The sequence below is a fragment of the Neofelis nebulosa genome, chromosome 4 (assembly GCF_028018385.1).
Source record: "Neofelis nebulosa isolate mNeoNeb1 chromosome 4, mNeoNeb1.pri, whole genome shotgun sequence".
Lineage (NCBI taxonomy): Eukaryota > Metazoa > Chordata > Mammalia > Carnivora > Felidae > Neofelis > Neofelis nebulosa.
In genome coordinates this window covers 149,251,361-149,276,871 of record NC_080785.1, presented here as the reverse complement: position 1 = coordinate 149,276,871, position 25,511 = coordinate 149,251,361, and the positions used below count along the sequence as shown (strand labels likewise).

Here is a 25,511-nt window from a genome sequence, read left to right as displayed (position 1 = left end):
TCAGAGGTGGATCCCTCAGGGCCAGACTCAGGTGTTGATTTAAAAATATTTTATTCTTTAAAAAATACAGCATTCAACCATCTTATTCTGCAGGGACACCCTACCCCAGCCCTGACTAAACCCACCCCTGTGGCCAAGGCTTCTGGGATGTGCTAGGATCCTAGTCTCAGTTCCCCTGGGGGCCAAGCTCATTCTAGGCTCCCTACCCAGCGCCCTTGAGCCAGGCAGGCAGGGTCCCCAGACCCCCTGGGCACACAGATGAGAGGCAGGGACAGCAACAGGGGAAGGTCACAAGATGTCAGCTCCAGTGGCTCTCAGAAGCTGCAAGAGTGTTCTGTCAGCAGCCCTCCTGCCCCACAAGAAGCAACCCTCCCCTGGAGCCCAGGCTGGAAAGGAGGCAGGTGGCCAGGAGCGGTGGGGCACACAGCCCCACAGTCCACATGCCGGGGCAGCTTAGGTCCGGCCACCTAGCTGTCATCCCCGTTCTCGCCAGGACCACGGATGAGGCGCTTGTGGCCCCGCTTGCCCCCTGGGCCCTTGGGCTTGGCGAAGGCCTGCTTGAAGGCGTGTTGTTTGGGGTGCACCTCGTCGTAGAGGAACTCGGCTGTCAGCTCCGCCCCATCTCCAATCTCAATCTGCATGGGGCAAGGCAGTGGTCTGGTGGGGGGCCCCTGACACATACCACCCTTGGTCACCTCCACTCCTAGGGCAGCCCCTTGACCTCTCACACTCTAGCCTTGGGGTCTCCTCCCAGATCCCCCCACCTGGAATGCCACCTCCAGCAACACATTGCTGGGGCCCACTGCCCTGCACGCCTTGGTGACACCCTATCTGCCTTTCAGACCCTGGGAGAGCAGAGTCATGGGCAGCCAAGACAAGGGCTTGTCCATGCCACCAGTCAGATGGGCACCTTGGGAATGCATGCTACCCCTTGGGCCTCATCCACGTCCATCCCACAAGGCAATAATGACCCCTGCCCTGCCACTGTCTTGGGACTCCAATGCCCCATGTGGAGGGTGGTGTTAAAGGCCCCTTGGGAGATGAGGCTCTGGGGAATGGGCACCCACCTTCTTGGAGATCTCCAGCTGGAAGTCCTGCTCCACGGAGTCGAGGAGGCGACTCTTACAGCTGGAATAGAGCATGCGCTCCTTGATGCTGCACTTGTACCCCGGCATCGAGTAGATGAACACTGTGGGGGATGGGGACGTGAGCAGAGGCTGGGGGACCTGCTGACCCATGCCCCCTGCAGCAAGCCCACCCAGCCATAGGCCAGTGCTGCTTCTATTCAGCCACGGGCGTGGGGGCGCTGCTGTGGCCACTCACCCACAGACTCAAGGTGGTCCCCCTCATGGGTGTGCTTGTAGAGGAAGAAGTGGTAGCGGGCAGCATCTCGGGGCACCCTTGAGGGCAGCTGGGCCACTTCCGTGGGCTCTGTGTGCACCAGCTCAATGGTCTCCCGCTCCAGGTCCAGCTTCTACCAAGGGTAAGGGCGAGGTGAGGGCCTGAGCGGCAGAGGGCCCGGACCCACCCTAGCAAACAAGAAGTCCCCAAGGTGACAGGCAGGAGTCTGACTGTGGTCTCCCTTTCCCAGGATTCCCCACCTCAGTGGCCACCCACCATGGGGTCCCTGCGAAGAGGCCACTCCTGAGTCCCCACCTCTGCCTTTGAAAGCTCTATGAGAGGAGGAAGTCCCACCAGGGGCAGTGGACAGGACAGTGGGGAAGGTCTCCACCTGAGGGAGAGGCCTCTTGGGGGACACATCATTTTGCTTGGAATGGGGAAGTCTAGGAGCACTTGGCTAGCTCAGTCAGCGGAACATGTGACTCGATCTTGTGAGTTCAAGCCCCACGTTGGGGCTTTAATGTTTTTACTTATTTTTGAGAAAGAGAAAGAGCACAAGCAGGGGAGGGGCAGAGACAGAGGCAGACACAGAATCTGAAGCAGGCTCCAGGCTCTGAGCTGTCAGAACAGAGCCTGACACAGAACTCAAACTTGTGAACCGCGAGATCATGACCTGAGATGAAGTCGGACACTCAACGGAGCCACCCAGGAGTCACAGGCATAGGGCTTACATTAAAAAAAAAAAGAAGGCGTACCTGGGTGGCTCAGTTAGTTAAGTGTCCTTCTCTTGATTTCTTTTTTTTTTTAATGTTTTATTTAAAATGAGTGGGGGAGGGGCAAAGAGAGGGGCAGAGAGAGAGGGGGACAGAGGCTCCAAAGCAGGCTCTGTGCTGACAGTGGAGAGCCCCATGTGGGGCTCGAACTCATAAACTGCAACATAGTGACCTAAGCTGAAGTCGGACGCTCAACTGACTGAGCCACCCAGGCGACCCCCTTTTTTTCAATTGTGTATTTATTTTGAGAGAGACAGAGAGAGAGACACAGCACATTTGAGCAGGAGAAGGGCAAAGAGAGAGAGAGAATCCCAAGCAGGTTCTGCACTGTCACTGTGGAGCCCAACGAGGGGCTCGAACTCACAAACCATAAGATCATGACCTGAGCCAAAAAAACCAAGAGTTGGATGCTTAACTGACTGAGCCACCCAGGCGCTCCCCGACTCTTGATTTAAAGTCATGATCTCACAGTTCAGAAGACTGAGCCCTGTGCTGGGGTCTGTGCTAACAGCGCAGAGGCTGCTTGGGATTCTCTCTTGCCCTCTCTGCCCCTCCCCTGCTCATGCATGCATGAGCACGTGCTTTCTGTTTCAAAAATAAATAAGTAAACATTAAAAAAAAAGAAAAAGAAAAAGAAAAAGAAAGAAAGCGGGAAGCCTAGGCCACTGGAACAGAAAGACCCAACCTGGGGAAGGGGGCAGTCAGGGGAGCTGCAGAGGGAGTCTAGGACAGGAAGGGGCTCAGGTCTGAGGAGTCAGTGTGAACTCCAGGCTGAGTACGTGTACACAGTAAGAAGGGCAGAATGAGGGACAGTGTCTCACACATGTCCCTGCATGTGAGCAAGGACTGGGCAAGGCAGGGGAACACATTGCATCTACTGTATGAGGCATCTGCACTCAAACAGGAACAGGGAGCGACAGGGGAGCAGGAGGGGGGACAGTGGGTCCCCGCAAGTACATAGGTGAGCTGAAGAGGACAGACTGGGTACTGAATGCACATCCGTGCACATGTCTGAGCAAGAGCAGGGGAGGGGCACGGTATGCCCTGCATGTGTGCCTGGGGCAGGGACAGGCACCCACCAGCTGGATGTAGTTGACAGTCTTCTGTTTGAGCTGCTGAAGTGCCCTCTGGGCTGCCGGCTGCAGTGGGAAGGTGAGGCCCTGCAGGGTCTGGTGCTTGCTCTCCACACTGATCTCTGTCTTCACCTGGGGACGAGTAAAGAGTGAGTGAGGCCCTTACCTGCCTAACCAGGGTGTAGCCCTACTGGAGCACAGGCCCGGCCAGCTGGGCCTAACGTTACCTGGAGGGCCTCAGGGTGGGACTTTTGACCATTGGTCTGGTGCACTCACCTCGTTAATACGGATCTGCTGAAGCTCTCTCTCAGCTGAGGTCAATGGGGCGGGCGCTGCACAGGACGAGAGGTGCTTCTGGTACCCAACAAAGGAGAGGTCATCCTGGCCAGTGGATGCAGAAGCATAAATGGGCACCTTGGGTTGCTGGGCTGGCAGAAGGCCACTGAGCACCCCAGCTTGCAGCCCCTGGACTTTCCCAGCCCTCTCCACTCCTCCCCAAGCCTGGCACCCACTTCCTATGTGACCCTGCATAACATCCCACACTCTGTGGACCTGTGATCCCAGCTGGGTGGGGCCTGGCCTAGGGAGCCTACCTTCACAGTCCCAAAGAGCTCATCCTTGATGTGGCCGCCCCCAAACTCCTTCTTCACTGTAGCCCGTGTGGCTGCATACAGCATCTTCAGCCGCACCTAAAGGACAGGAGCTAAGCTGTGAGACCCATCCGGGCAGCGCTGTCTCTCTAGAGAAGCAGGCCAGAGCTTCTGGGTGGGGACCAGGTCATCGCTTTGTGCCCATATACCCAGCAGAGGGCGCAGCAGGGTGCGAGGATGAGAGTGGGTGGAGCCTCCCCAGCCCAACATCTCTGCCTCCCAGAGCCAGGCTGAGGTGGCTGGGGGGCCTCTGGGAGACATCGGGCTCCAAGCACAGGGCCTTGTCCTGTTTCAGACTCTGAGGCAGGACCTGGTATCTCTCCCCTTGGACTTCCCAGGGCAGGGTCTTGTTATTTCATTCAGATCCAACTTCCCCTCTCCCCTGGTCTGGGAACTGGGCAGGGATCCCTAGGACTCACAGGAGAATTGTCAGGTGACCAGGCGAGGAAGAGCCACTCGAAGCCCTGGGCGTTCTGCGAGTCCAGGCGGTAGAGCAGATAACAGGGCTGCTGGGCATCCAGCAGCGGCAGCACGGCCCTGTCGTAGTCCTGGTCCCAGCAGCCCGCCAGCTCCCGCGAGGCACCTAGCACGAGCTGCTCTGGGGGCAGAGGCCGGGTGAGCCAAGGAGTAGCCATCTCCCATACCCACCTCAGACCGTGGGCCTTCTTGGCTGGGGCTCAGGTCTGCCGGCCACTCCACCCACCGTTCCCTGGAGCCCCCAAGCTCCTGAAAGATGAGGCTACGTGACTGAATCTGTGAACGAGCGAACGAATGAATGAAGCACAGAGCTGCCAGCTATATGAACGCACGCACATATGCACAGAAATGGCCTCGAGAATGCTCCCACAGATAACTAAGCACGGACAAACACGAGAAGACATGTGGCTGCATTGCCCACAGCCACCAACAATGCAGTCCCCTCACGATCACCCACACACTCAGACCCACCCCACTGGCATGGCTGCTCAGGCACAGCCCCACTGTGTCACTTCCTGCTCCCCTCCTCCCTTGGCCTAAGATTCTAGGGGAACCTGCAGCACACCATTCTCAGAACAACTGTGCTGAGGGAGGTGGGGCCTAGCCTCAGGCCACAGGGACCTGCCAGAGCAAAAGCATGTGGGAAAGAGGGAGACAGGGGCTCTTATCAGATACTATATAAATCTGTACCCTGTTGCCACTGGCCAGCTGTAGTCCCCTCCCCCCCAAATTAACAAACCTCTTAACGCCTGGGGTCAATAGGCCGGCCACCTGCCTGGCTGGTGCACACTGGCTGAATGGGCCATTGAGGCTGGACATATACTTGACCTATCCACCCACAGGGTCTTGGGTGGGCACCCAACATCAGCCCAGGGGTGCACAGTCCCGGGGTGGCAGAAGACCTGGGGCAAGCGTTAATCAACACCTGGCCAGGGGGTACCTGACCACCAGGCCCTCCTGATGAGGGCCAAACATGCCAGGCCCACCAGCCCAGCTGCCTCTCTGCAGGCCTCGGACTCCTTGCCTATCCTCCTAGAACTCAGATGGGGTCAAGGGTGAAAACCAACAGGCAGTCGGCCCAACAGTACTGCCAACAGAGTTTAATTTGTTGCCAACATTTTCAAAATGGGAAGTTTTACATAATAAGTGGAATTAACGGATACTCTAGAAGGAGCTCAAGCCTCACTCAGTAGGAGATGGGCAGTGGCTCCCTGTCAGGGTGCCTGAACCTTCCTGGGGACTCCCAGGTGCCCCAACAACTAAAATGTAGAACAGAGATAAGAGCCCACCTAGAGATTCCTCCTGGTAAACATTAGTAGAGGTGTCCTGTCTGGGAGGCAACAGGGAAGGCTGAGAGCTAAGGTTGATGAGTCTATCTCTTCGGGGGGCAGGGAGGCTGTGGCCTGTCACCGCGGGAAGCCTTCATTCTTGACCTACTACAGTGACCACGACCTGACCTCTGAGGGCATCTGAACTTGGGGACCCTGGACAAAATCTAGCACAGATCTGGCACTAAAGTCTGGGGTGAATTCTGGGTCTGGGTAGAACTTGCTTTGTACCAATTCAATGGGTGAAAAGTTAGCTGGGCACCAAGCCCATTTGGGGGGTTGCCTAAAGGGCCCACTACTGCTGGCTACCAAGGATTCATGGGGCGCCCAGCCCACGCCCAGTGTCTGTACCCATCACCTCTAGGGACAACCCTTAGCACGAAGGGAAGGGGAGGAGTCGCCACCAAGCCTCAGCCTCATCCTCTACCTCCCCAAACCCTCCCCCCACTTCAAGCCTCAGCTCAAGCTCACCCACTCCCACCCCAATATGAGGAGCACCCACCCTGTGCAAACCTCAGGTTCCCAGTGTCCAGGCCAAGGCTCGGCCAAGGCTCAGCCAAGCCTGGAATCCCCCTGTCATGTTGTCAAACCAAGCTGGGCACGAGTCCCTTTGCCCTGTTGTAGGGGCACTTCCCAAGGGCAGGGCCCCAGCTTCTCCTTGGGACTCCCCCCCGGCCACACCAGCCTGCCTATCATAGAGGGAGGTGAGTGGCACTTGCCACATGGGGCAGTGCCTGGCCTCACTGATCTCCTGCTCCCATGCCCAGCATAGCATCCTGGCTAGGCCTCTGACCCCCACATAGCCTCTGGGGAGCTGGACAGGACCTCTGGGCAGGGCCCTCCTTGCTGTCGTCCCAGCTTTTGTTTCTTGTTCTGTGTAACAGGGGTAATGATCATGCCCACCAGTGACGCTCTCCTACAAAGCACCTCCAGTCCCCAGAGGGAGCAAGTGAGGTCCTGAAGGGGATAGAGGCAAATGTCCCGGCAGCTCTCAGAGAAGCAGCTGGGTCTAGCCCCCCCGCCTATGCCCTAGCTTATCAAAGGGGGCAGTAAGGGGCACTCACCGTCCTCAATGACGACTTTGATGAGCCGGATAGAGCCAGCCCGTGCCTTGGCGAAGAATTCCTTCAGCTCTTCGGTGGCTACAAGAACAAGAAACATGGTGAGGGATAAGCAGGCAGCGTGAGCAGGGTGGGCAGGGACACGTTCAGGGCCGGCTCCGTCCTGTGGGGTCTGGTGGTGGAGCTGGGAGCTGGGTTAAATATGGCCCCCCCATGTGACCGGGAACCTGACACGGTCCACAAACATAAGCTCCCAAATTTAGCCAGCAGTGTGGCCCGCTGGCTGAGATAGCTCTGTGACAGGGTAGGCAGGGATGGGCCAGCACATTCAAGGATGGGGCAGGCTCTGGGCCAGGCCAGGCTAACCAGAGTGAATGGCCCCCAACTGTCCCCTGTCCCCTGCCCCCTAGGAAGGCCCAGCACTGAAGTGGCCTCTGACACTCCCAGTTCTGTCATATCCACAAACACAGAAATACATGAACACATGCCCCCAGTATGCACTGACCACTATGTCCGGTAACACACACATGCAATCACACGCACACATACACGCACACGTGCACCACCTGTTGCATGTGCCATCAGGTACGTGCTCAGTCCAGCACATGTGAATATAACACATAAACATCTATGTGACACAGTGGAGGAGAAATGCAAATACCCTCACACATGACAACATATTCAGCTGGTCAAACATAAATGGACACACACATTTTGACACACAAACATACACAAGAACACAGTCCCCAGAGTGCTAACAAACACATAGGCAAATGCAGAACCCGGCTAAGACATGTCCAGGCAAGAAGATGTACAAAGCATACACACAAACACACACGCATGCACACCCAGCCCACCAGCCAGGCTGCCTAACCCTGAGAGGTCCTGAGCCCAGCCCTAGCACAGCCCTGCCCTAGCACAGCCCTGCTAGGGGCACTAAGTCCCCAGCCCTTAGGCAGTCCAGAATGCTCCTAGAGGAGGAATGGCAATCAGGAACTCTCCAAAACAGACCCTGTCTTGGTCCTTGGGTCACAGCTGGAAGATGACAGCCAATGACCAAGGACCCAAACACAGAGGTGAGACCAGGAATGTCACAGATCTACCAGTGGTAAAGACAAAGAAACCAAAGTTCAAGTGAGGAGGGGCCCGACTTGGGTCTCTACGTGTGCTAGGGCCAGGCCAGCATGACCTTGAGGCTATCCAGGGGTCAGAAGAATTCTGCAGGAACACAGCTGGAGAGCTGAGGTCAGAGAGTATTTATAGGGCCCAGACTGGGCAGCTTGAGGGCAGGGGGTGGGGGCCTTTAGGAAAACAAACTCTGATGTCCTCAGGGGCCCCTCATGCAGGGTGACCCTGAGCCTGAGAAGTCAGGCTGTGTACCATCCTCCATGGCCTCTGGGGGAGCAGGGTCCCAACCAAGTACCATGGCATAGAGACACGGTCCCACTGGGGGAGGACAGGGCTGCTTATCAGCAGACCCCAAGCAAATCCCTGAGGAAAAGCCTGGTCTCTGGGTCTCCACCTTTCCCATAGTTGTGTGTGACCTCTGACCTCACTGAGCCTCAGACTCATCTATACTGTGGAGCTAATACTCTCAAGGTGCAGAGGGCTGTGCTAAGGAGTAGATGGGGAAAAAATGCTCAGTAGTGCGGACTTTACGAATAATTGTTAAATTTAAAATTTTACTACTGTAAATTTACTACTGTAATGATGGCAGAGCAGGCTGTGCTGAACTGCCCTTTCCACCTGCTCAGACCTTCTGGGAGGGAAAGCCAAGAAGCTCCCCTAAGGGAGAGGCTGCCACGCCCCTTCTAGAGTTACTAAGACAAAGTGACACCCCAGTAGTGGAAGAGACATTCCCCGCCCCCCACCCCATGACTCTTCAGCCACCATCAATAATCCAGAGGCCAGGCCTGGGACACCAGAGCCTCTATCATCAAAGATTCATGCTCCCCCCCCCACCCTTCTGCCTCTGCTGCCCTGCCCTCCCCCTACCCCATAGCCTCAAGTTACAAGTCCCTCCCTCCCCCCCTCCCTCACCCTGCTCTGAGGTCACCAGATCCACAGGTATGGCCACACTCGGCTGGCATCTGGGCATCCAGGGGAATCGATCTCACCTTCCACCTCCCCAGGCCAGAAATGGGAAGGAGTGAGCTGCTCACGGGCACTTCCCAGTGATCCCCTAGCCAGGCCTGTCTCACCATGTGGGAAATGAAGGAGTGAGGCAGAGCCCTGGCCACAGGACCTGTCAGCCCTGAACAGGGAGCAGGGGCCACAGCTTCCGATCTCCTCCAGATGGAGGCAGCAGCAGTGACCAGACAAAGGGGAAGGAAGGGGCAGGTCCAGGGGGCAGTGTTCCCTTCTGTGGGCTGAGTCATGAAGCCACCCCTCCAACTCCTCCAGCTCCTTCTGGAGAAGCTGGCCCACCTGGTAGGAGGCTGGCCCTGACCCAGACTCTGGCCTTTTCTGGTCCTGTGGGGCGGGGCCAGGGAAACCCTATAGGCGGTCTAGCCACCAAGCAGCCACAACCACAAGCCAAGTCAAGATCCAGGCAGTCAGGCTGGTCGATGGTGGTGGTGTCCCCGGGCTGGGGATCCTGGTGTGGTGGGAGGAATGGCTGATGGCCAAACCACCAGGCTGTCTGGGCAAGCAGCCTGGGCTTTTCCCACAGGCCAGGAAGTCCTCCCAGGCTAGGGACAGAGGGGGACACTGAGGCCCCGGAGGGGTCAGGACACCTGGCTCCTGCTTCTCCCCAGCCAGTGTAAAGAGGAAACTAAGCCCTTGGGGAATGGGATGATGCTCTAGGCTGGAAGAGGCTTGGGGTAGGGAGAGCTGGCCTGGAGTCTCTAAAGCCAGGACCCTCCTCACAAACCCCATATTTGGACCCTCTTCTCTGCCTTCAGCCTGGAGCTGGAACCTTCTAACCCTAGCCGGGGCAGACTCAGGAGATCAGAGTGGAAAATGGTAGGGAGGTCAGAGGTCAAGGTCAGATTGGCAACTCTCCCCATCCCACTCTGAACGCCCTGTCCCAGGTTTTCCCCAGTCTAGCTTGCTCAAGTATGTGAGGGTCCAGGGAGGAGTCAAAGGTCAGGGACCCCTCCTCATACAGACACAAACCCATACAATCCTTACACAGACACATCTGCTACAGGCATCCATGGTAACAAATGCACATTGAGATGTACCCAAACTGTGCACACAAACACCCACAGACATGTGCACACAGTCACAAAACACTGATGCCTAAAGATGGTTCCATGCGACAGTGTCCATTCAATCAGCTATTAGTGCATGTGCATGAATGACCCTAGACATACACAAGCAGTCACATCCAGATGTGCACACCCAGGACTGTACACACAAGTGCACATGCGTGCACACTCCCCCAGATGTGCACATCCGGGTACACCCACCCCCAGAAAGGAACAAAAATATATAGATGGGCACACACAGGCACATCCCCCTCAGATGGGCACACAGATATTTCCACTACAGCTGTGTACATGCACACCCACTCCCAACTATGCACAGTAAGTCGCACGCCCCCATATGTGCCCACCCCAGGCGACCGCCGGCTGCAAAAGAGAACAGGAAGCTTCCCTAGGCTGGTGCCAAGGAGGAGAGAATGGCTGAGCGCCGGGGAGGGGGCGCAGCCTCGAGCGGATACCCTCGGCTCCCTGGCCGCCCACCGTCCTCCCTCACCGTGGATGCCCGTCTGGTGCGCCATGGCTCCGTGCCCCGCTCCACCAGCGCCCTTGGAGCCCTCGGCTCGGCCCTGGACCCGCTCCGCTCGCCTGCACCCGGAGGAGGAGGAGGATGTGGCGGCGGCCGCCCAGCCTCGCGCAGCTTCCCGGGCGGTGCCGCAGGACCCGGCCCAGAGCGCCCCGCCCCCGACGGGCGAGGCCGGGAGGGGGCGGGGACTCGGGGCCGCGCGTGCGCGCACCGTGCGTCTTGTTCCGGGTGAGACTTTCGCGCGGAGTTGATCGGCGTGTCCGCGCGCCTGCGCGTGCCTGTTTGTGGGGAAGAACGGGGTCTCAGTGTGGTCGGGCATCCGTGGGCGCACTCATGCGCGCGCGTGTGCCTATAGACCGTGAGCCGACGGGTCTGTAGCCGGGGCGCGTCCGGGAGTGCGCGCGCGAGTCTCTGCGCCCCAATCTAGGTGGGTTTCCAAGGGGGGTGAGATCCGCGCGTACCCTCACTTATGGCCGGGAAGGGGTTTGCATGAGGATGGAAGCGCCTGTGTTTTTGAGCGGCATCCCTTTTCCTAGAGACGTTTCCTGAGCGCCCCCTGCGACGCACTGGCACCTCGAGGCGGGCCTGGCTGCAGGCCCTGCCCTGATTGTGGGAGCCAGACTGACCTACCTGGCAGTTAGCAAATGAACCTGTGGTGGCGAGGGCCCTGCCCAGAGAGCAAGGGGCCACTAGGAGGAGGTGAAGTTTGAGTGGAGACCTGGAGGTCAACCTGGCAGAGCGGAGGGAAAAGTTTTCTGAGAAGAGGAAACTACATGTGCAAAGGCCCAGAGATTGAAGGAGGGCCAGAGCTTGGCGAGTGAGTAACTTCCCAACTCCTAATCTACTTCTGGCTCCACACCCAGCAGCTTTGCCTTCTCTGGCATTAGCCCTGCTGTTACCAGCCAATCAACATAATGTATCTTACAGGCCACGTTGAGCCAGGGATGAGCGCAAGGTCACAGAGCCTGTCTCAGGACTTTGGTTGGGAAGATTGGGAAGGAGGCCACCTTTGAGGGCTGGGATTGCTGAGAATTGATGATGGAGTATGGGGCCTGCCTTGCATCTGGCCCCAGCTTGAACTCCCTGATCACTGTCTCACTACCCCATGCTGAATAAGTAGCATTGCGCCCTCCTCTGTGTGCCCCAAACCCTGGGCTTCTCATCTCCTGAGAGTACAACAAACACAAAATTGAAGTATTTTCTTATTTATCTTCCTATGCACACCCTGAAAACTGGACCTGTGTAGTGCTCACCTTGACCCCAGAACTCACAATAGAAACTAAAAACTCTGTGTGGCCTCACAGCCTGCCCTTGGGAGAATAGCTCACAGGCAAGTCCCCAACTCAGCCCTGCCACAGCACAGATGGGACAGCAACACAGAGCCAACAGTTACATCAGCTCTCAGACCTGGCCACTTCCATCAGAGCACTTGGCAATTCCACAGAAGCATAAGAGCATCAACTTCTTGGAAACAGGAATTAGCCAAGAAAACAGGTTAATGAAAAACAATAAAGTTATGTTCCCTGTAGAAATGTCTATCACTGAATGAACTGTGACTACCTTAACTGTAAGGTCTCCCTGTTGCCTGGCTTACCACTGCCTACATCATTCTCTCTCCCTCTCTCTCTCTCTTTTTTAAGTTTATTTATTTTGAGATATATAGAGAGAATCCCAAGTAGCCTCTGCACCATCAGCATGGAGCCCGACACTGGTCTTGAACCCAAGAACCGTGAGATCATGACCTGAGCTGGAATCGAGAGTTGGGACACTTAACTGACTGAGCCACCCAGGCGCCCCATCACTGCCTGATACATATACTTACCTGCTTATTTGTTTATTGTCTTCCCTTTACCAGTAGTTAAGTTCTGTTCCTGCTGTAACCCCAACACCTAGAACAGTGCTCAGCATTGGTAAGTGTTCAGAATTATTTGCCAACTAAACAAATGAATAAACAACTAGAGTCTCAGGGCACCTGGCTGGCTCAGTCAGTAGAGCGTGCAACTCTTGATCTCAGGGTCATGAGTTCAAGCCCCATGTTGGGCATAGAGTTCACTTAAAAATAATTAGAGTCTTTATGTTGCACACTTACTATGCACTGGACACATTTAATCCTCCTGACAACCCTAGGAGGTAGGTGTTATTGTCTCTCTTTTACAGTTGAAGAATCTGAGGTTTGGAGAGATGAAGTGATTTGATGCAGGTCGACAAGGTATTGAGTGTCCACAAGAACCTTAGTTTCCTTTATTCAACATATGGAACAAAGGAGGAGAAATCCTATTGTTCAGTGGCCCTTGAGCCTTCCATCACAATCTCACACCTCAATGATGGTTTGACCAGGGAAGGAAACACACTGGGAGACAGTCCCACTCAGCTTCAGAGCCTGGGATGCAGGCAGGGAGCCCAAGTACCCAAACAGACTCCATCTCTGGCTGAGATCTGGTTTCAGGCAGAAAGATGAGAAAGCTGCACATGGCTCCTCAGATGAGTCCTGGGATGAACACAGTATCCAGAAACAGGCTGATTGCTCCATTCTTTCTGATGTTTCTCAACAGAGTCAGCCATTGAAATTATTAGAACATGCTGATTTTTTCATGTGGATCAAAAGTTTAAATGTTAAAAACAACAACAAGAGTGAACTATAAAAATACTGAAGAAAGAAGGGAAAAGTTTGTAGAATCTTGGAGTGAAGGGGGCCTTCTGAGTATGTCACCAAACTCAAAAGGCATAAAAGAAAAAAAAATATGTAAATTCATTTATATTAAATTAAAAAAAAAAAAACTGGAAGTCTAGGGGTGTCTGGGTGGCTCAACGGTTGAGCGTCCGACTTCGGCTCAGGTCATGAGCTCAGGGTTTCTGAGTTCAAGCTCAGACAGCATTGGGCTGTCTGCTGTCAGTGCACTTCAAATCCTCTGTCCCCTCTCTCCTGCCTCTCCTCCAATTGCTCTCTCTCTCTCAAAAATAAATATACATTAAAAAATTAAAAGTCTACATGGAAAAAGCCACCATCAAAGTCAAAATACAAACAATAAACTGTAATTGGCTACAAACAACATACTTGTAACTCATTTCAAAATAAAGAGCTCTCATAAGTCAATAAGAAAAAACCCCAAGTCTCACTAAGAAATGGGGTAAAAGAGTACAGACTACCCACAGAAAAAGAAATACAAATAGGTCTCTCAGACCTATAGAAAATTGGTTATCCCCTCTTAATAAGATAAATGGAAATCAAACTAGACTTCCATATTTTTATCTATAGAGAAATATTAAAAACCTTAATGAAATACTATGGGAAAATAGGCTGATGGAAGAGTAAACCTTCATGTAGAACAATGTCTACAAAATTGTGAATGTGTATACCCCCCCCTTTTTTTTTTTTTTTTTTTTTTTTTTATTTTTTGGGACAGAGAGAGACAGAGCATGAATGGGGGAGGGACAGAGAGCAAGGGAGACACAGAATCGGAAACAGGCTCCAGGCTCTGAGCCATCAGCCCAGAGCCTGACGCGGGGCTCGAACTCACGGACCGTGAGATCGTGACCTGGCTGAAGTCGGACGCTTAACCGACTGCGCCACCCAGGCGCCCCAACCCCCCCCTTTTTTTTAATTGAAGTGAAATTCACATAACAAAATTAACCATCTTAAAGGGATCAAGGCAGTACATTCACTATGTTGTGCAACCACCATCTCCTGTTCTAGAACATTTTCATTGGGGTGCCTGGGTGCTGGGTGGCATGGTTGGTTAGGTGTTCAACTCTTGATCTCAGCTCTTTTTTTTTTTTTTTTTTTTTTTTTTATGTTTATTTATTTTGAGAGAGAAAGAGAGCACAAGCAGGGGAGGGGCAGAGAGAGAGGGAGGGAGAGAGAGAGAGAGGGAGAATCCCAAGCAGGCTCCACACTGTCAGTGCAGAGTCCAATGAGGGGCTCAAACTCACGAACCGCAAGATCATGACCTGACCCGAAGTCAAGAATTGGACACTGAACTGACTGAGCCACCCAGGCTCCCCTCAGCTCAGGTCTTGGCCTCCGGGTTGTGAGTTCAAGCCCTGCATTGGGCTCTGTGCTGAGTGTGAAGCCTATTTAAAAAAAAAAATTCATCACCCCAAAAGAAAACCGTACCTGTTAAGCAGTTACTCCCCATTCTTCCCTCCTCCAGTCCCTGCAACCACCAGTCTTCTTTCTATTTCCATGGATTTACCTATTCTGGATAGTTCATATGAATGGAGGCATAAAACATGTGACCTTTTATTATCTGGCTTTTTTTCACTTAGCATAATTGTTTGGAGGTTCATCTACATTGTAGCACATATCAGTACTTCGTTCTTTTTTATGGCTGAATAATATTCCATTGTGCGTATATACCAGAATTTGTTTATCCATTCATCCAGCTGATGGACATTTGTGTTGTTTCCGCTTTTGGCTATTGTGAATAGTGCTGCTATGAACAACAAATGCCTTTGACCCAGCAATTCCATTACTAGGAACTGATCCTACCAATATCGCCCCCACAAAAAAACTGTAAAGCAAATAACTGAAAACAATCTAAATGTCCATCACTGGGGGCTAGCTACATAAAGTGTGCATTTTTGCAGAGACTACTCTGTAACCTTAACAATAAGGCAGCTTTTCGAGGACTAACAAAAAAAGAGGTATCTTTTATGAAAATTTCAAGTATAGGATATGGCACAGAGTATGCTATCATTTGTGGAAAGAAAAGGAAGGGAGAAGGAAAGATTTTATATATATGTAACTTTTAAATTACTTAAATTGAGATATAATTTACAAATCCCATTGTATCAGTGTTAAGTGTACAACAAGATTCAATATTTGTATATATCGTGAAATGACCACAATAAGTTTAGGTAACATCCATCACCACACATAGTTATAATTATTTTTCTTATGAGAACTTTTAAAATCTGTCTTAGTAACTTTCAAATATGCAATATAGCAGCATTAACTATAGTCACCATGCTATAGATTACACCCACAGAACGAACTTATTTTTTTTAATATATATTTATTTTTGAGAGAGAGAGCAAGCAGGGGAAGGGCAGAGAGAAGGAGACAGAGGATCTGAATGAAGCAGGATCTGTGCTGACAGCAGAGAGCCCCATACGGGGCTCGAACTCATGCACCTTGAGACCATGACCTGAAGTTGGATGCTTAATCAACGGAGCCACCCAGGTGCCCCCGCCCAGCACTTATTTATATCTGAAGGTTTATACCTTTTGACCAATTTCACCCATTTTGTCCACCCCGCCCCCACACTTCTGACAACAAGCAGTCCATTTTCTGTGCCTATGGATTTGAAATTTTGTTTAGATTCCACATATAAGTGAGATCATACAGTGTTTATCTTCCTCTGTCTGACTTATTTAGCATAAAGCCCTCAAGGTCCATCTGTGCTGTTGCAAATGGCAGACTGTCTTTTTTATGGCTGAATAATATTCCTGTGTGTGTGGTTGTGTACCACATTGTCTTTAACCATTCATCTGACAGTAGACATTTTGGTTGTTTCCATGTCTTGGCTGTTGTAAACAATGCTGCCGTGAAAATGGGGGTGCAGATATGTTTTCAAGATGTTGATTACACTTTCTTCAGATAGATATCCAGAAATGGAATTGATAGATCATATGATAGTTCTATTTTTAATTTTTTGAGGAACCTCCATACTGTTTTCCATAGTGTCTGCAACCAGTTTACATTCCCACCAACAGTGCACAAGAGTTCCCTTTTCTCCACATCCTTGCCAACACTCATTATTTCTTGTCTTATAGGTAATTTTTTTTTTGGCTTGAATTTTCACGGAACACCTGGCACTTCTGGAAGGATTCACAAGAAACTAGTAATATTAGATGTCTCCGGGGAGGGGAACTGCATGGCCAGGGGATGGGGTTGTGGGAGAGACTTGTTACTAAATACACTTTACACCTTTTGAATTTTGTGGGTTTTTAAAAAAGTTTTTGTTTTTGTTTTTTAAGTAATCTCTGTGCCCAACGTGGGGCTCAAACTCACGACCCCAAGATCAAGCATCGAATGTTCCACCAAATGAGCCAGCCAGGAGCCCCACCTTTTGAATTTTAAGTCATGGGACTCAACAAAAACTATTCTCCTTGTGAGTGAAAAAAAATGTAGCATAAAAATCTTTTTCTTTTTTGCTAAACTTGCTCCTCCCCACCCCAAACTGTCACATACGGACGGAGTTAGCTGAGGAGAGGTGTCAGGCCAGGAGCGGGGCAAGCTTGCGTTCATTGGAACAGTTAGGAGAAGGGTGTCACTGGGAAGTGGGGGGCTGCATGGCCCCCAGGGAGGGCTCAGCCCAAGAATGAAGAGAGACCCACCCCAAGGAACCTCCCCTACAATTTCAGACACCAGAGACAGAAGAGACTAGAAACTTCTGGAGAAAGAAAAAGGCAAACAACCAATCTAAAGGTCTGGGAATGAGAGGAGCCCTAGACTGCAGCAGAAGCAACAGTCAAAAGACAATGAACAGAGAAGTCAGACTCTGAGCTAAAATATCAGTCAAAAACAAAGGATTTTGCCCCATGTTGGGTGTAGAGCTTACTTTAAAAAAAAATTTTTTTTTTTTTTTTTTGAGGCAAACCCTTTCAGACTTGGGAGGATCCAGGAAATGACCTTCCAGTCATCCTTTCTTGGAGAGTTGTTAAAGGATGTGCTTCAGCAAAATTAGGTCGAAAACTAAGAAAGTCAGGCTTGGGATCCAAGCCAGAGCAGAGGCTCCCAGAAGCCACCTAGAAGCCAGAGGAGCCTCGGTGGCACTGAAGGGACACTCAGGCCTCCTTGGAACAGGGAGGAAGGGACTGCCATAGGGCTCCACAGCTACACTGAGCAACAGACCACCTGTGACATCTCAGGAGCTTCTCTGAATACGCTTCAAAGGACAGGATTCATCCCACCCACGAAGTCCAAGACACTGGCATGGAGAAAAGACTGTGCTTGTGTTGTTTCCTCTCATTTTAGACTAAAAAGCTCTGAGCTGTTGGCTGGTAGGGATGAAGAGGTGACCCCACAGACTGAATTGGGCCTGCCCCACCCTGGGTCCCTGGTCCATTTCTGTCCCGGTGATAGACCATAGCTCAGGTGTCCTTTGGGAAGCTTTCTCTGATTTTGCCCCCACCCCCTTGCCAGCTGGAACAAGCACCATCCACCAGACCTTCGCCATCAGAGCTGGGACTCAACCTCCATCACTGCTGCACCCAGCCTGTGAGCATGTGCTAGGCTTGGGAGCCCAGACAAAGGTAGGGACTCCTCCTGAAGCTCTCCCTGGGGACCCTGGGCTATGGGCCTCAGGGGCTTTGAGTTGGCAAGCCTGCCTCTTTGGAGGAGGAAAGGGGAAGAGAAATCCCCTGTGGGGAGTTTGAGTCAGCTGAACTGTCATAATGGAAACAGCAGAGCCCTGGGCATCAGGACACTTCCCCTCTGTGGGCCTCAGAGTCCTCCTCAAGAGACAGAAATAACAGTGCTGCACAGGGAGTTGGGCTTAAGTGACAGAAGGGTGACAAAGCACTCCGTCAACTTGCAGGTGTGAAGGGAGACACTGCTGCTGACCGCATGGTGACAGCTGGTCAGGGGTTAAGAGACTGCAGCATCTTGCCTCCAGCAGGGATGAAATTCTTTCACTTCCCTTAGTTCCAGGTCTGAACTTGGACTGGTTGGAGCTTTCTGGGGACCATGAATTCCTCTTGTCTACCAGTCACGAACATTCTAGTGAGAATCCTGCTGTCTGTCCAGAGACCACATCTTGACTGGAGGGGCAGTGGTTTGGGAGGCTGTCCTTGAAGTGTGGAGAGGAGGCTCAGGTTGAGGAACGCCAGGGTGACCACCAAGCTTCATGTGGGGGTGGACGGTGACAGGCTGCATGGGCGGGGAATGAAGGGCCACCCGAGGGAACCCTGTGCTCTGAGACTCTTACTCAACGTGTCAGTCTGACACCTCCAGGCACATCCTGTTCCCATCTAACCCTTGCGCAAGGTCCGGGCCCAGTGGGAGGAGGCCGGAGGCTCCCCCACGGACGCGGACCCAGCCTCCAGGCCTCGGCTACGCTCGGAATGACCCCATCACCTCGCTGGGTGACGAGGAGGACTTTTTCCCTTGCAAAGGCCACCACCCCACGCGTGTGGCGCAGCACTACGCCCGCTCGGGTGGCTGCGTGACGCGGGCAAACCACTTCGCCTCTGGAGGTCTCAGTGTTCTTGCCTGTGAAGTGGGGTTGCCAACAGCCTTTGCTTCTTGGAGTCGTCAGGGGCCCCGGCTAGCCCCGAGGGCGCCCAGGCCGCTCGTGCACTCCCCGCGGGAGGCTGGCGTTTGGGGGCGTCGCCGCCCCGCCCCTCCCCGGCCCGTCCCCGCCCCCGGCCCGCTTCCTCCTCCCGCGCGGCAGCCCCCTGCCTTCGCGCCATGTCCGCCGGCTGGTTCCGGCGCCGCTTCCTGCCCGGGGGTCCGCTGCCCGCGCCGCGGCCGCCCAGGCCGCGCTCCAGCCCTGTGCCCTACCGGCGGCCCCGCTTCCTGCGCGGCTCCGGCTCGGGCCCCGGCACCGCCGACGCTCCGCGCCGCCCCGACGTCCGGCCCGTGCGCAGTCCAGCGCGGGGCCGCGCACTGCCCTGGAACGCAGGCTACGCCGAGTGAGTGCCCCGTCGCGGCCCCCGCCCCCACCCCTCCACCCCGATCCCGGGCCTCCGTGCCGGCCCTGCTGGGCGGTCCTGGAAAACAGCCTAAGCTGAGCCAGTGCTCCCGTCCCCCAACCTTGTGGCTACCTCCCTTCTGCCCTCATCTGGGACTCTTGACAGCTTCCCCCGGTCCCACCGCAGCCTTTTCTTGGGGACTCCAGCCTCCCTCAGAGAGGCACACTAGTTGGGAAGGACCTGCACCTCTGGGGCTTCCAAGATGAGACAGGGACCCTGGGTGGAGTTCCAACACTGCGCGCGGGCTTTGGAGATACCCCTCACACGCACGCAGCATCTCACCCTGGGTTGTGGCCTGTGCTGTATGGGACAGAAAATCTGGCCGAGATGGGGGGGAGGATTGGCAAAGGAGCCCCAGATCTCCTCGGACAGCCGCACCCTCACCTCTCAGCCCAGGTCAGCACAGAGGCGCTGGGCCCTGAGTTTTGCCTTACCCTGAGGTTACTGAACAGTTAGGAAACTTACACTATGTTTGTCCAGGTGTGTGTTAGGGACAGCATAGGGGCTGCTGCTTCAGAGGTAGGGCTCCTCCCTCTATGTACCAGCTTTGGTCTCTGCCCATGGGGACATGGGTGTGTCCCTGAAGGGTCTCTGATCACTTCCTGGCCTCAGGATCATCAATGCGGAGAAATCTGAGTTCAATGAGGATCAGGCAGCCTGTGGGCAGCTGTGCATCCGGAGATGTGAGTTTGGGGCTGAAGAGGACCAGGAGTGGCAGACCTCGTGCCCAGAGGAGGTGAGTGCAACTGGGCCTGAGCCGGTCTTAACAGGCTGGGACCGGGACTGCAGGTTCTTGCTCTAGTTTCCCATGCCAGGTGGGGGGACAACTGGGGAAGCCAGGCAGAGCCTGACACTGAGCCCTTCCTGTACAGTTCCTGACAGGTCATTACTGGGCACTGTTTGATGGGCATGGTGGGCCAGCTGCAGCCATCCTGGCTGCCAACACCCTGCACTCCTGCCTCCGCCGGCAGCTGGAGGCCGTAGTAGAGGGCATGGTGGCCACTCAGCCCCCCATGCACCTCAGCGGCCACAGCATCTGTCCCAGTGATCCCCAGTTTGTGGAAGAGAAAGGCATTAGGGCGGAAGATTTGGTGATCGGGGCTCTGGAGAGTGCCTTCCAGGAATGTGTGAGTGTGGCCTTTGGCTGGGGAAGGGACCGAGCACCTGTGGGACGCTGGGTTGTGGAGCATCCCTGCACACAGTGGTGGTCTCCCTGGATCTTTGCACTGGGAAGACAAGATTGGGTTGGTTGGTTTGTTAGTAATGGTCATCATTGCCATCACTAACCCCTCCCACTTATCCAGTGCCTAGTATGTGCTAGGGGCTTTTACCTGCGTCGTACGTTGTGCACCTTGATGGTCCTTGGTGCAGGGGCTGGTTTCCCTTCCTCAGTTTTGAATAGGAGTTCCCTCCCTCCCAAGGAATACTTCTAGATCTCCTAACCACAGGGATCCTGGAGTCATAGCCAGACTTTGGGTTGGGTGGGACTACCAGGCTTGTTGGTGGGGAAGTGAATGGTAGGGTGGGGATTGGGGACAGAGTGGTATGGTGGCAGTACAAGCAGCAGCTAAAGTGGCCTCGGTTTGCCCCAGGATGAGGTGATCGGGCGGGAGCTGGAGGCCTCAGGCCAGGTGGGCGGCTGCACAGCCCTGGTGGCTGTGTCCCTGCAGGGAAAGCTGTATGTGGCCAATGCCGGGGATAGCAGGTGAGTACCTGGAGGGTAGGCAGGGTGGGGTCGGCAGGCGGGCACCAGAGGTGGTGGGGACAGTGAAAGGGGGGCTGGACGTGGAGGGATGGAAGTAGGGATTGACTGGCTGAGTTGTTTGTGTACCTGGTGTGTCAGGTATGAGTGGACAGCAAATCTGAGGGAGGGCAGACAGCTCAAGCGCCAGGCCCAAGGGCCGAGCTTTTACTTTGCAGGCTGTCGGTAGTCATGGGGGGCTTTGAGCTGGTCCCTGGTGGCTGAGAGAGGCCATGAGTGAGGGTGGAGCCTGCTCCACAGGCCTCTCCCTCTCTTCCCCAACCCCATCCAGAGCCATATTGGTACGGAAAGATGAGGTTCGGCCCCTGAGCTCTGAGTTCACCCCGGAGACTGAGCGGCAGCGGATTCAGCAGCTGGTAGGTGCCTTTGGCAGAGGAAGGTTATGGAGCCCCAACTCCTGAATCTAGGGTCACCAGAAGCCACCAGAGACAGCCTCATCTGAGCATGCCTTCCTACCCCCAGGCCTTTGTCTACCCTGAGCTTCTGGCTGGTGAGTTCACCCGACTGGAGTTCCCTCGGCGACTGAAGGGGGATGACTTAGGGCAGAAGGTTTTGTTCCGGGATCACCACATGAGAGGCTGGTGAGCAGGGTGGGTTTGGGAGACAGTGGGGAGAGGCCTAGCGTCAGGCCCAGTGTGTGGGCTTGGGGCAGTCCTTTTCCCCGTGGGCAGGGTGGGCTCTGTGTTGCGGGGAGATGAGGGGTGGGTAGGGCCTGGATTGATGCTGGGTCTGCTCCTGGTAGGAGCTACAAGTGTGTGGAGAAGTCGGATCTCAAGTACCCACTGATCCATGGGCAGGGTAGACAGGTCAGTGAATGGCACCCTCTAAGAACCTCTCTTAAACTGCCCCCTGCAGAAGTGGGAGCTCCTTTGTCCCTTTTGGGGGCTGTGGCTGGGGTCATGGGGTTTGCTCCAAGGCTACAGGATGTTTGTCCCTCAACCCAGGGCACCCAAGGGCCACAGTACACTTCTGTGTGCTTTACTTGCACATTCTCTGGGGCTGTTTGCTGTCACCTCACATCTCCCTTGTCCCCAGGCTCGGTTACTGGGAACACTGGCCGTCTCCCGGGGCCTGGGAGACCATCAGCTCAGAGTCCTGGACACAAACATTCAGCTCAAGCCCTTCTTGCTCGCTGTCCCACAGGTGAGTGGGCAATAGCCCACACCAGCTTCCGTCTGCCCGGAAAGGCAGATGATGAGGCTGGCAGGAGCCCGGGAAGGGAGTGCTAAGGATCCTCAGGCTTAACTTGCAGGTGACTGTCCTGGATGTGGACCAGCTGGAGCTGCAGGAGGAGGATGTGGTTGTCATGGCAACCGATGGGCTCTGGGATGTCCTATCCAATGAGCAGGTGGCACGGCTAGTGCGGAGCTTCCTCCCTGGCAACCGAGAGGACTCACACAGGTACTGTAGCTTCTGGGGACCTGCCTGTGCCTGGGTCGGTACCAGCAGCAACACCAGGAAGTAGCTATGGCTGGGGAGACAGCACTGACAATGACACTGACATCTCAGGGCAGGTGGTCAGGATCGGGACTGTCTCAAGCTTCTGCGGGGTGACGGTGGGTCTCCAAAATCTCTGGGTTCAGAAATCCCTGAGACTAAAAATCTCCATGGTCCAACCTGTGGCCCTTCCATGCTTGTGGCTTGCCTGGCCCCACAGCTGGACCGCATTGTTTGGGTCCCCATGTGTCTGTCCAGCCCTGTGCAGCAAGTTCTCTGAGGGCTGGCTTTGCTTCTTTGCTTTGGCCCCGAAGTGCATCTGCAGTTGGTCCCCACAGGTTCTCGGAGCTGGCCCAAATGCTGATACATAGCACACAGGGAAAGGACGACGGTCTCACAGAGGAAGGGCAGGTGTCCTACGATGACATCTCTGTGTTCGTGATTCCCTTGCACAGCCAGGGCCAAAGGAGCAGTGGCCACTGAGGATTCAGACGCCACATCCCAGAACCACTCCAGGGCCGGGTGTAGCCTGGGCATCCCTCCACCATGGTCCACAGCAGGCCTACCTGCCCTGCCGCCAGACACAATGGGTTGACACCCCCCAACCCCACCCATTTCATGGGGAGCATTTATACCAGGCAATCAAAGCTGGAAGAGTACGGAGAGCCCAGCTCCTCAGGTCCCCTCTTTGGCAGGCAGGAAAGAGCACAGTATCAATGGTAACATCCCTTTACAACGTAGGAAACCCACGTGAGGCTCCTCTGACAGGGTCCTTAGCAGCCCAGTGTTATTCTCAGATGGGGACAGCTGGACTAAGGGCATTGGCTAAGAATGCCAGGAGGGGCAGAAAAGCCTGTTTGGATTCAGGTCTCCTAAACCATAAATGTCAGGGTATCTACTCAGTAACCACCAAAGCCCATGCATGGTGCCTTATGGAAAGCTGTGGGCAGCTTCCTATCTGCTGAACCGATATCAGCCCCTGGGGAGACCAGCTCAGGTCCTGCCCTGTTTCCCTCTGCCACTGGAGGTGAGGCACAGGCCCTGGGACTAAAGTTGGGGCAGAACAGAAAGAAGCAAGAGGATCCCAGAGTTTGCTGAGCAGGGGATGTCCTCTGACCACTCTTCTCTGGCCCTAGCCCTGCCCTCAGCTGATGCCCCAACGCCTTTGGTTTTGTTGCCCCCGCCCCCCCATCACCTCCCTATTGTTAAATGTTTGTGTGGAAGAGCCCTTGTGAATCATGAATTGCTGTAAAGCTTGACATTATAGTATACTTTTTGCTCTTTCTTGTTATTTTCCAAAGAATCAGTCTTTGCTCCACCTTGCAAGTTTGTAGTCAGAACTGCATTTCTCTGCGGGCCTCCCTAGTTCCTGGTATGGGGTGACCCCCTGTGAGAGAACTGTGGGCCAGGGAACAGAAAGGTCTGTACCACCATCTGTGAGCTCTGGGCTTGATGTACCAGAAGGGGTGCCTTTAACTTGGTTTTGAATGCCAGTTTCTATAAAGCAAGAATTAGCTGGAGACAAGTCACTCGGTGTTTGAGGAGCAGCTCGATTCTTCACCTTCCCCACAAGACTGTTATCACCTAGCACTTGCCAAAGCTCAGGTGCTCAGAAGTATTTGTTGAATTACAAGGTGTCCACCTTTCTGACCTCAGCCTTACCGAACTCCCCTGATACATTCCTACTTTAGTTTACAACTGAGATGAATTCTAACCAGGCAACTCACAACCCTAGTCTGGGGCCAGGAGGGACATGGGCTAGGTGGCAGCACAACTGACGGTAAAACTAGTGTTTAACTTAACTGGGGAGGCTCTCAGACCCCCTTTCCTGTCCACTAACTCATTTATTTTTTTAATGTTTATTTTATTTCTGAGAGAGAGGGGGAGCGGGAGTGGGAAAGGGACACAGAGAGAGAGAATCTGAAGTTGGCTCTGTGCTGACAGCAGGGAGCCTGATGCGGGGCTCAAACTCACAAACCATGAGATCATGACCTGAGCCGAAGTCAGATGCTTAACCGACTGAGCCACCCAGGCGCCCCTTATTTTTCTTAATTTGCCCATCTTATTTATTTTCTTTAAGCTCCATGCCCAGTGTGGGGCTTGAACTCATGACCCTGAGATCAAGAGTCTCGTGCTCTACCGACAGAGCCAGCCAGGCGCCTCCCAATTAACTCATTTTAGACTCCATTTCCTATATACCTTTTCCAGGGAAGAGAAAGGAAGAAATTTACCGTTTTTCACAGTCCTGTCCCACAGCCCAGCACTCTTGGGCCTCCGTCTCCAGTGAGGTCCCGACAAGCTGGTGGCCCCAGAACCTCTGGGCAGCCTCTCTGGGCCTGCTCTAGTTAGGCGGCTAGCAGACGCAGGAGTGTGCTTTAACAGGCCTGCAGTTTTACTTCCTCTGTCTTCAGCAACCACCCTGCCCCCAGCAGTGTGTGGGCAGCATCCCGCACTTGCCTCACCCACAACTGTTGAGGCAGCTTGCCCCTGCAGCCTGCAGGCTTTGCTTCCGATCCAGCCCACTGCCTGCTCTCACTCCTCAAACAAGGCTGAAGCCCCCCGGAGTGGGCGTGGTGCGTCTCTCACCTGCAAGCACGCACAAATGACAGGGGCGACTGCAGGGTCAGCCATGTGCGTCTCAGCAGAGCCAAATGCTGCAGCAGCCCTCCCACCAGGCTGGGCAAGGGGGTGGGGGGGGTTTGGGACGCTTCCTCCTTGACGTTGTGAGCCTATCACTCACAAGCTGGGGTGTTCCCTCTGCTGCTCTTCATGATCCTTGGCTGACGACCCTGGGCAAAGTGGCAGGCGGCAGGTCCCGCAGCTCTGAGGATACCGAGCTGGTGCACAGGCTCTAGGAGTTGCCAACTCACCAGCCAAGCAGTGGGTTATCAAGCTACTGGCCAGGCCTTCTGCTAGAATTGGTGCAAGAGCCTCAAAAGAAGAGGCTCCATTACCCTTGCCCCACAGAAGCCGGGACCTAGCAGGACAAACCTTATTCTAGCTACAGGCTGCCAACCTGATCAAGTGTCGAGGTAACAATGAGGGATGAAAGGCAGCCTGAGGTACGTGCCAGAGAGTCTGCAGACCAAGACCAGTTGGCCCTTCCCAGTCCCTCATTTCTGGCCCTGTGGCTGCTTATTAGAGCCTGCGGTTGAGGAGACCCAGGCTGCTATGCGTTGA

General features: G+C 54.2%; 2 protein-coding genes across 3 annotated transcripts; one reads left to right on the top strand and one right to left on the bottom strand.

The window, feature by feature from the left end:
• Positions 1-34: 34 nt before the first annotated feature.
• TWF2 (twinfilin actin binding protein 2) lies at positions 35-10,571 on the bottom strand. Its single transcript, XM_058726702.1, has 9 exons — positions 10,406-10,571; positions 6,707-6,784; positions 4,257-4,435; positions 3,781-3,876; positions 3,464-3,568; positions 3,194-3,319; positions 1,324-1,474; positions 1,068-1,189; positions 35-635 (listed from the first exon to the last, which is right to left on the bottom strand). The coding sequence occupies exons 1-9, from the start codon at positions 10,428-10,430 to the stop codon at positions 468-470; spliced, it is 1,050 nt and encodes a 349-aa protein (XP_058582685.1). The 5' UTR covers positions 10,431-10,571; the 3' UTR covers positions 35-467.
• A 7,208-nt stretch (positions 10,572-17,779) lies between these two features.
• On the top strand, positions 17,780-23,615 carry PPM1M (protein phosphatase, Mg2+/Mn2+ dependent 1M). 2 transcript variants are annotated; one of them, XM_058726700.1, is made up of 10 exons: positions 17,790-19,072; positions 19,745-19,868; positions 20,005-20,259; positions 20,725-20,837; positions 21,166-21,250; positions 21,357-21,475; positions 21,637-21,700; positions 21,930-22,037; positions 22,147-22,295; positions 22,670-23,615. In XM_058726700.1, the coding sequence occupies exons 1-10, from the start codon at positions 18,849-18,851 to the stop codon at positions 22,812-22,814; spliced, it is 1,386 nt and encodes a 461-aa protein (XP_058582683.1). In that variant the 5' UTR covers positions 17,790-18,848; the 3' UTR covers positions 22,815-23,615. The 2 variants fall into 2 exon arrangements, with proteins under 2 accessions (XP_058582684.1, XP_058582683.1); XM_058726701.1 differs by lacking the exon at positions 20,005-20,259 and having other exon boundaries at positions 17,780-19,072.
• Positions 23,616-25,511: the final 1,896 nt, after the last annotated feature.

What these genes read in the sequence shown, in the direction of transcription:
- TWF2 (XM_058726702.1), bottom strand. Translation starts at nt 10,430, where the DNA reads ATGGCGCACCAGACGGGCATCCACG. An exon ending in GCACCAGACGGGCATCCACG is followed by an intron (nt 6,785 to 10,405) that starts GTGAGGGAGGAC and finishes TTGTTCTTGTAG; the next exon opens with CCACCGAAGAGCTGAAGGAA. An exon ending in CAAAGTCGTCATTGAGGACG is followed by an intron (nt 4,436 to 6,706) that starts GTGAGTGCCCCT and finishes CTCTGCCCCCAG; the next exon opens with AGCAGCTCGTGCTAGGTGCC.
- PPM1M (XM_058726700.1), top strand. Translation starts at nt 18,849, where the DNA reads ATGTCCGCCGGCTGGTTCCGGCGCCGCTTCCTGCCCGGGGGTCCGCTG. An exon ending in TCTTGCTCGCTGTCCCACAG is followed by an intron (nt 22,038 to 22,146) that starts GTGAGTGGGCAA and finishes CTTAACTTGCAG; the next exon opens with GTGACTGTCCTGGATGTGGA. An exon ending in AACCGAGAGGACTCACACAG is followed by an intron (nt 22,296 to 22,669) that starts GTACTGTAGCTT and finishes TGGTCCCCACAG; the next exon opens with GTTCTCGGAGCTGGCCCAAA.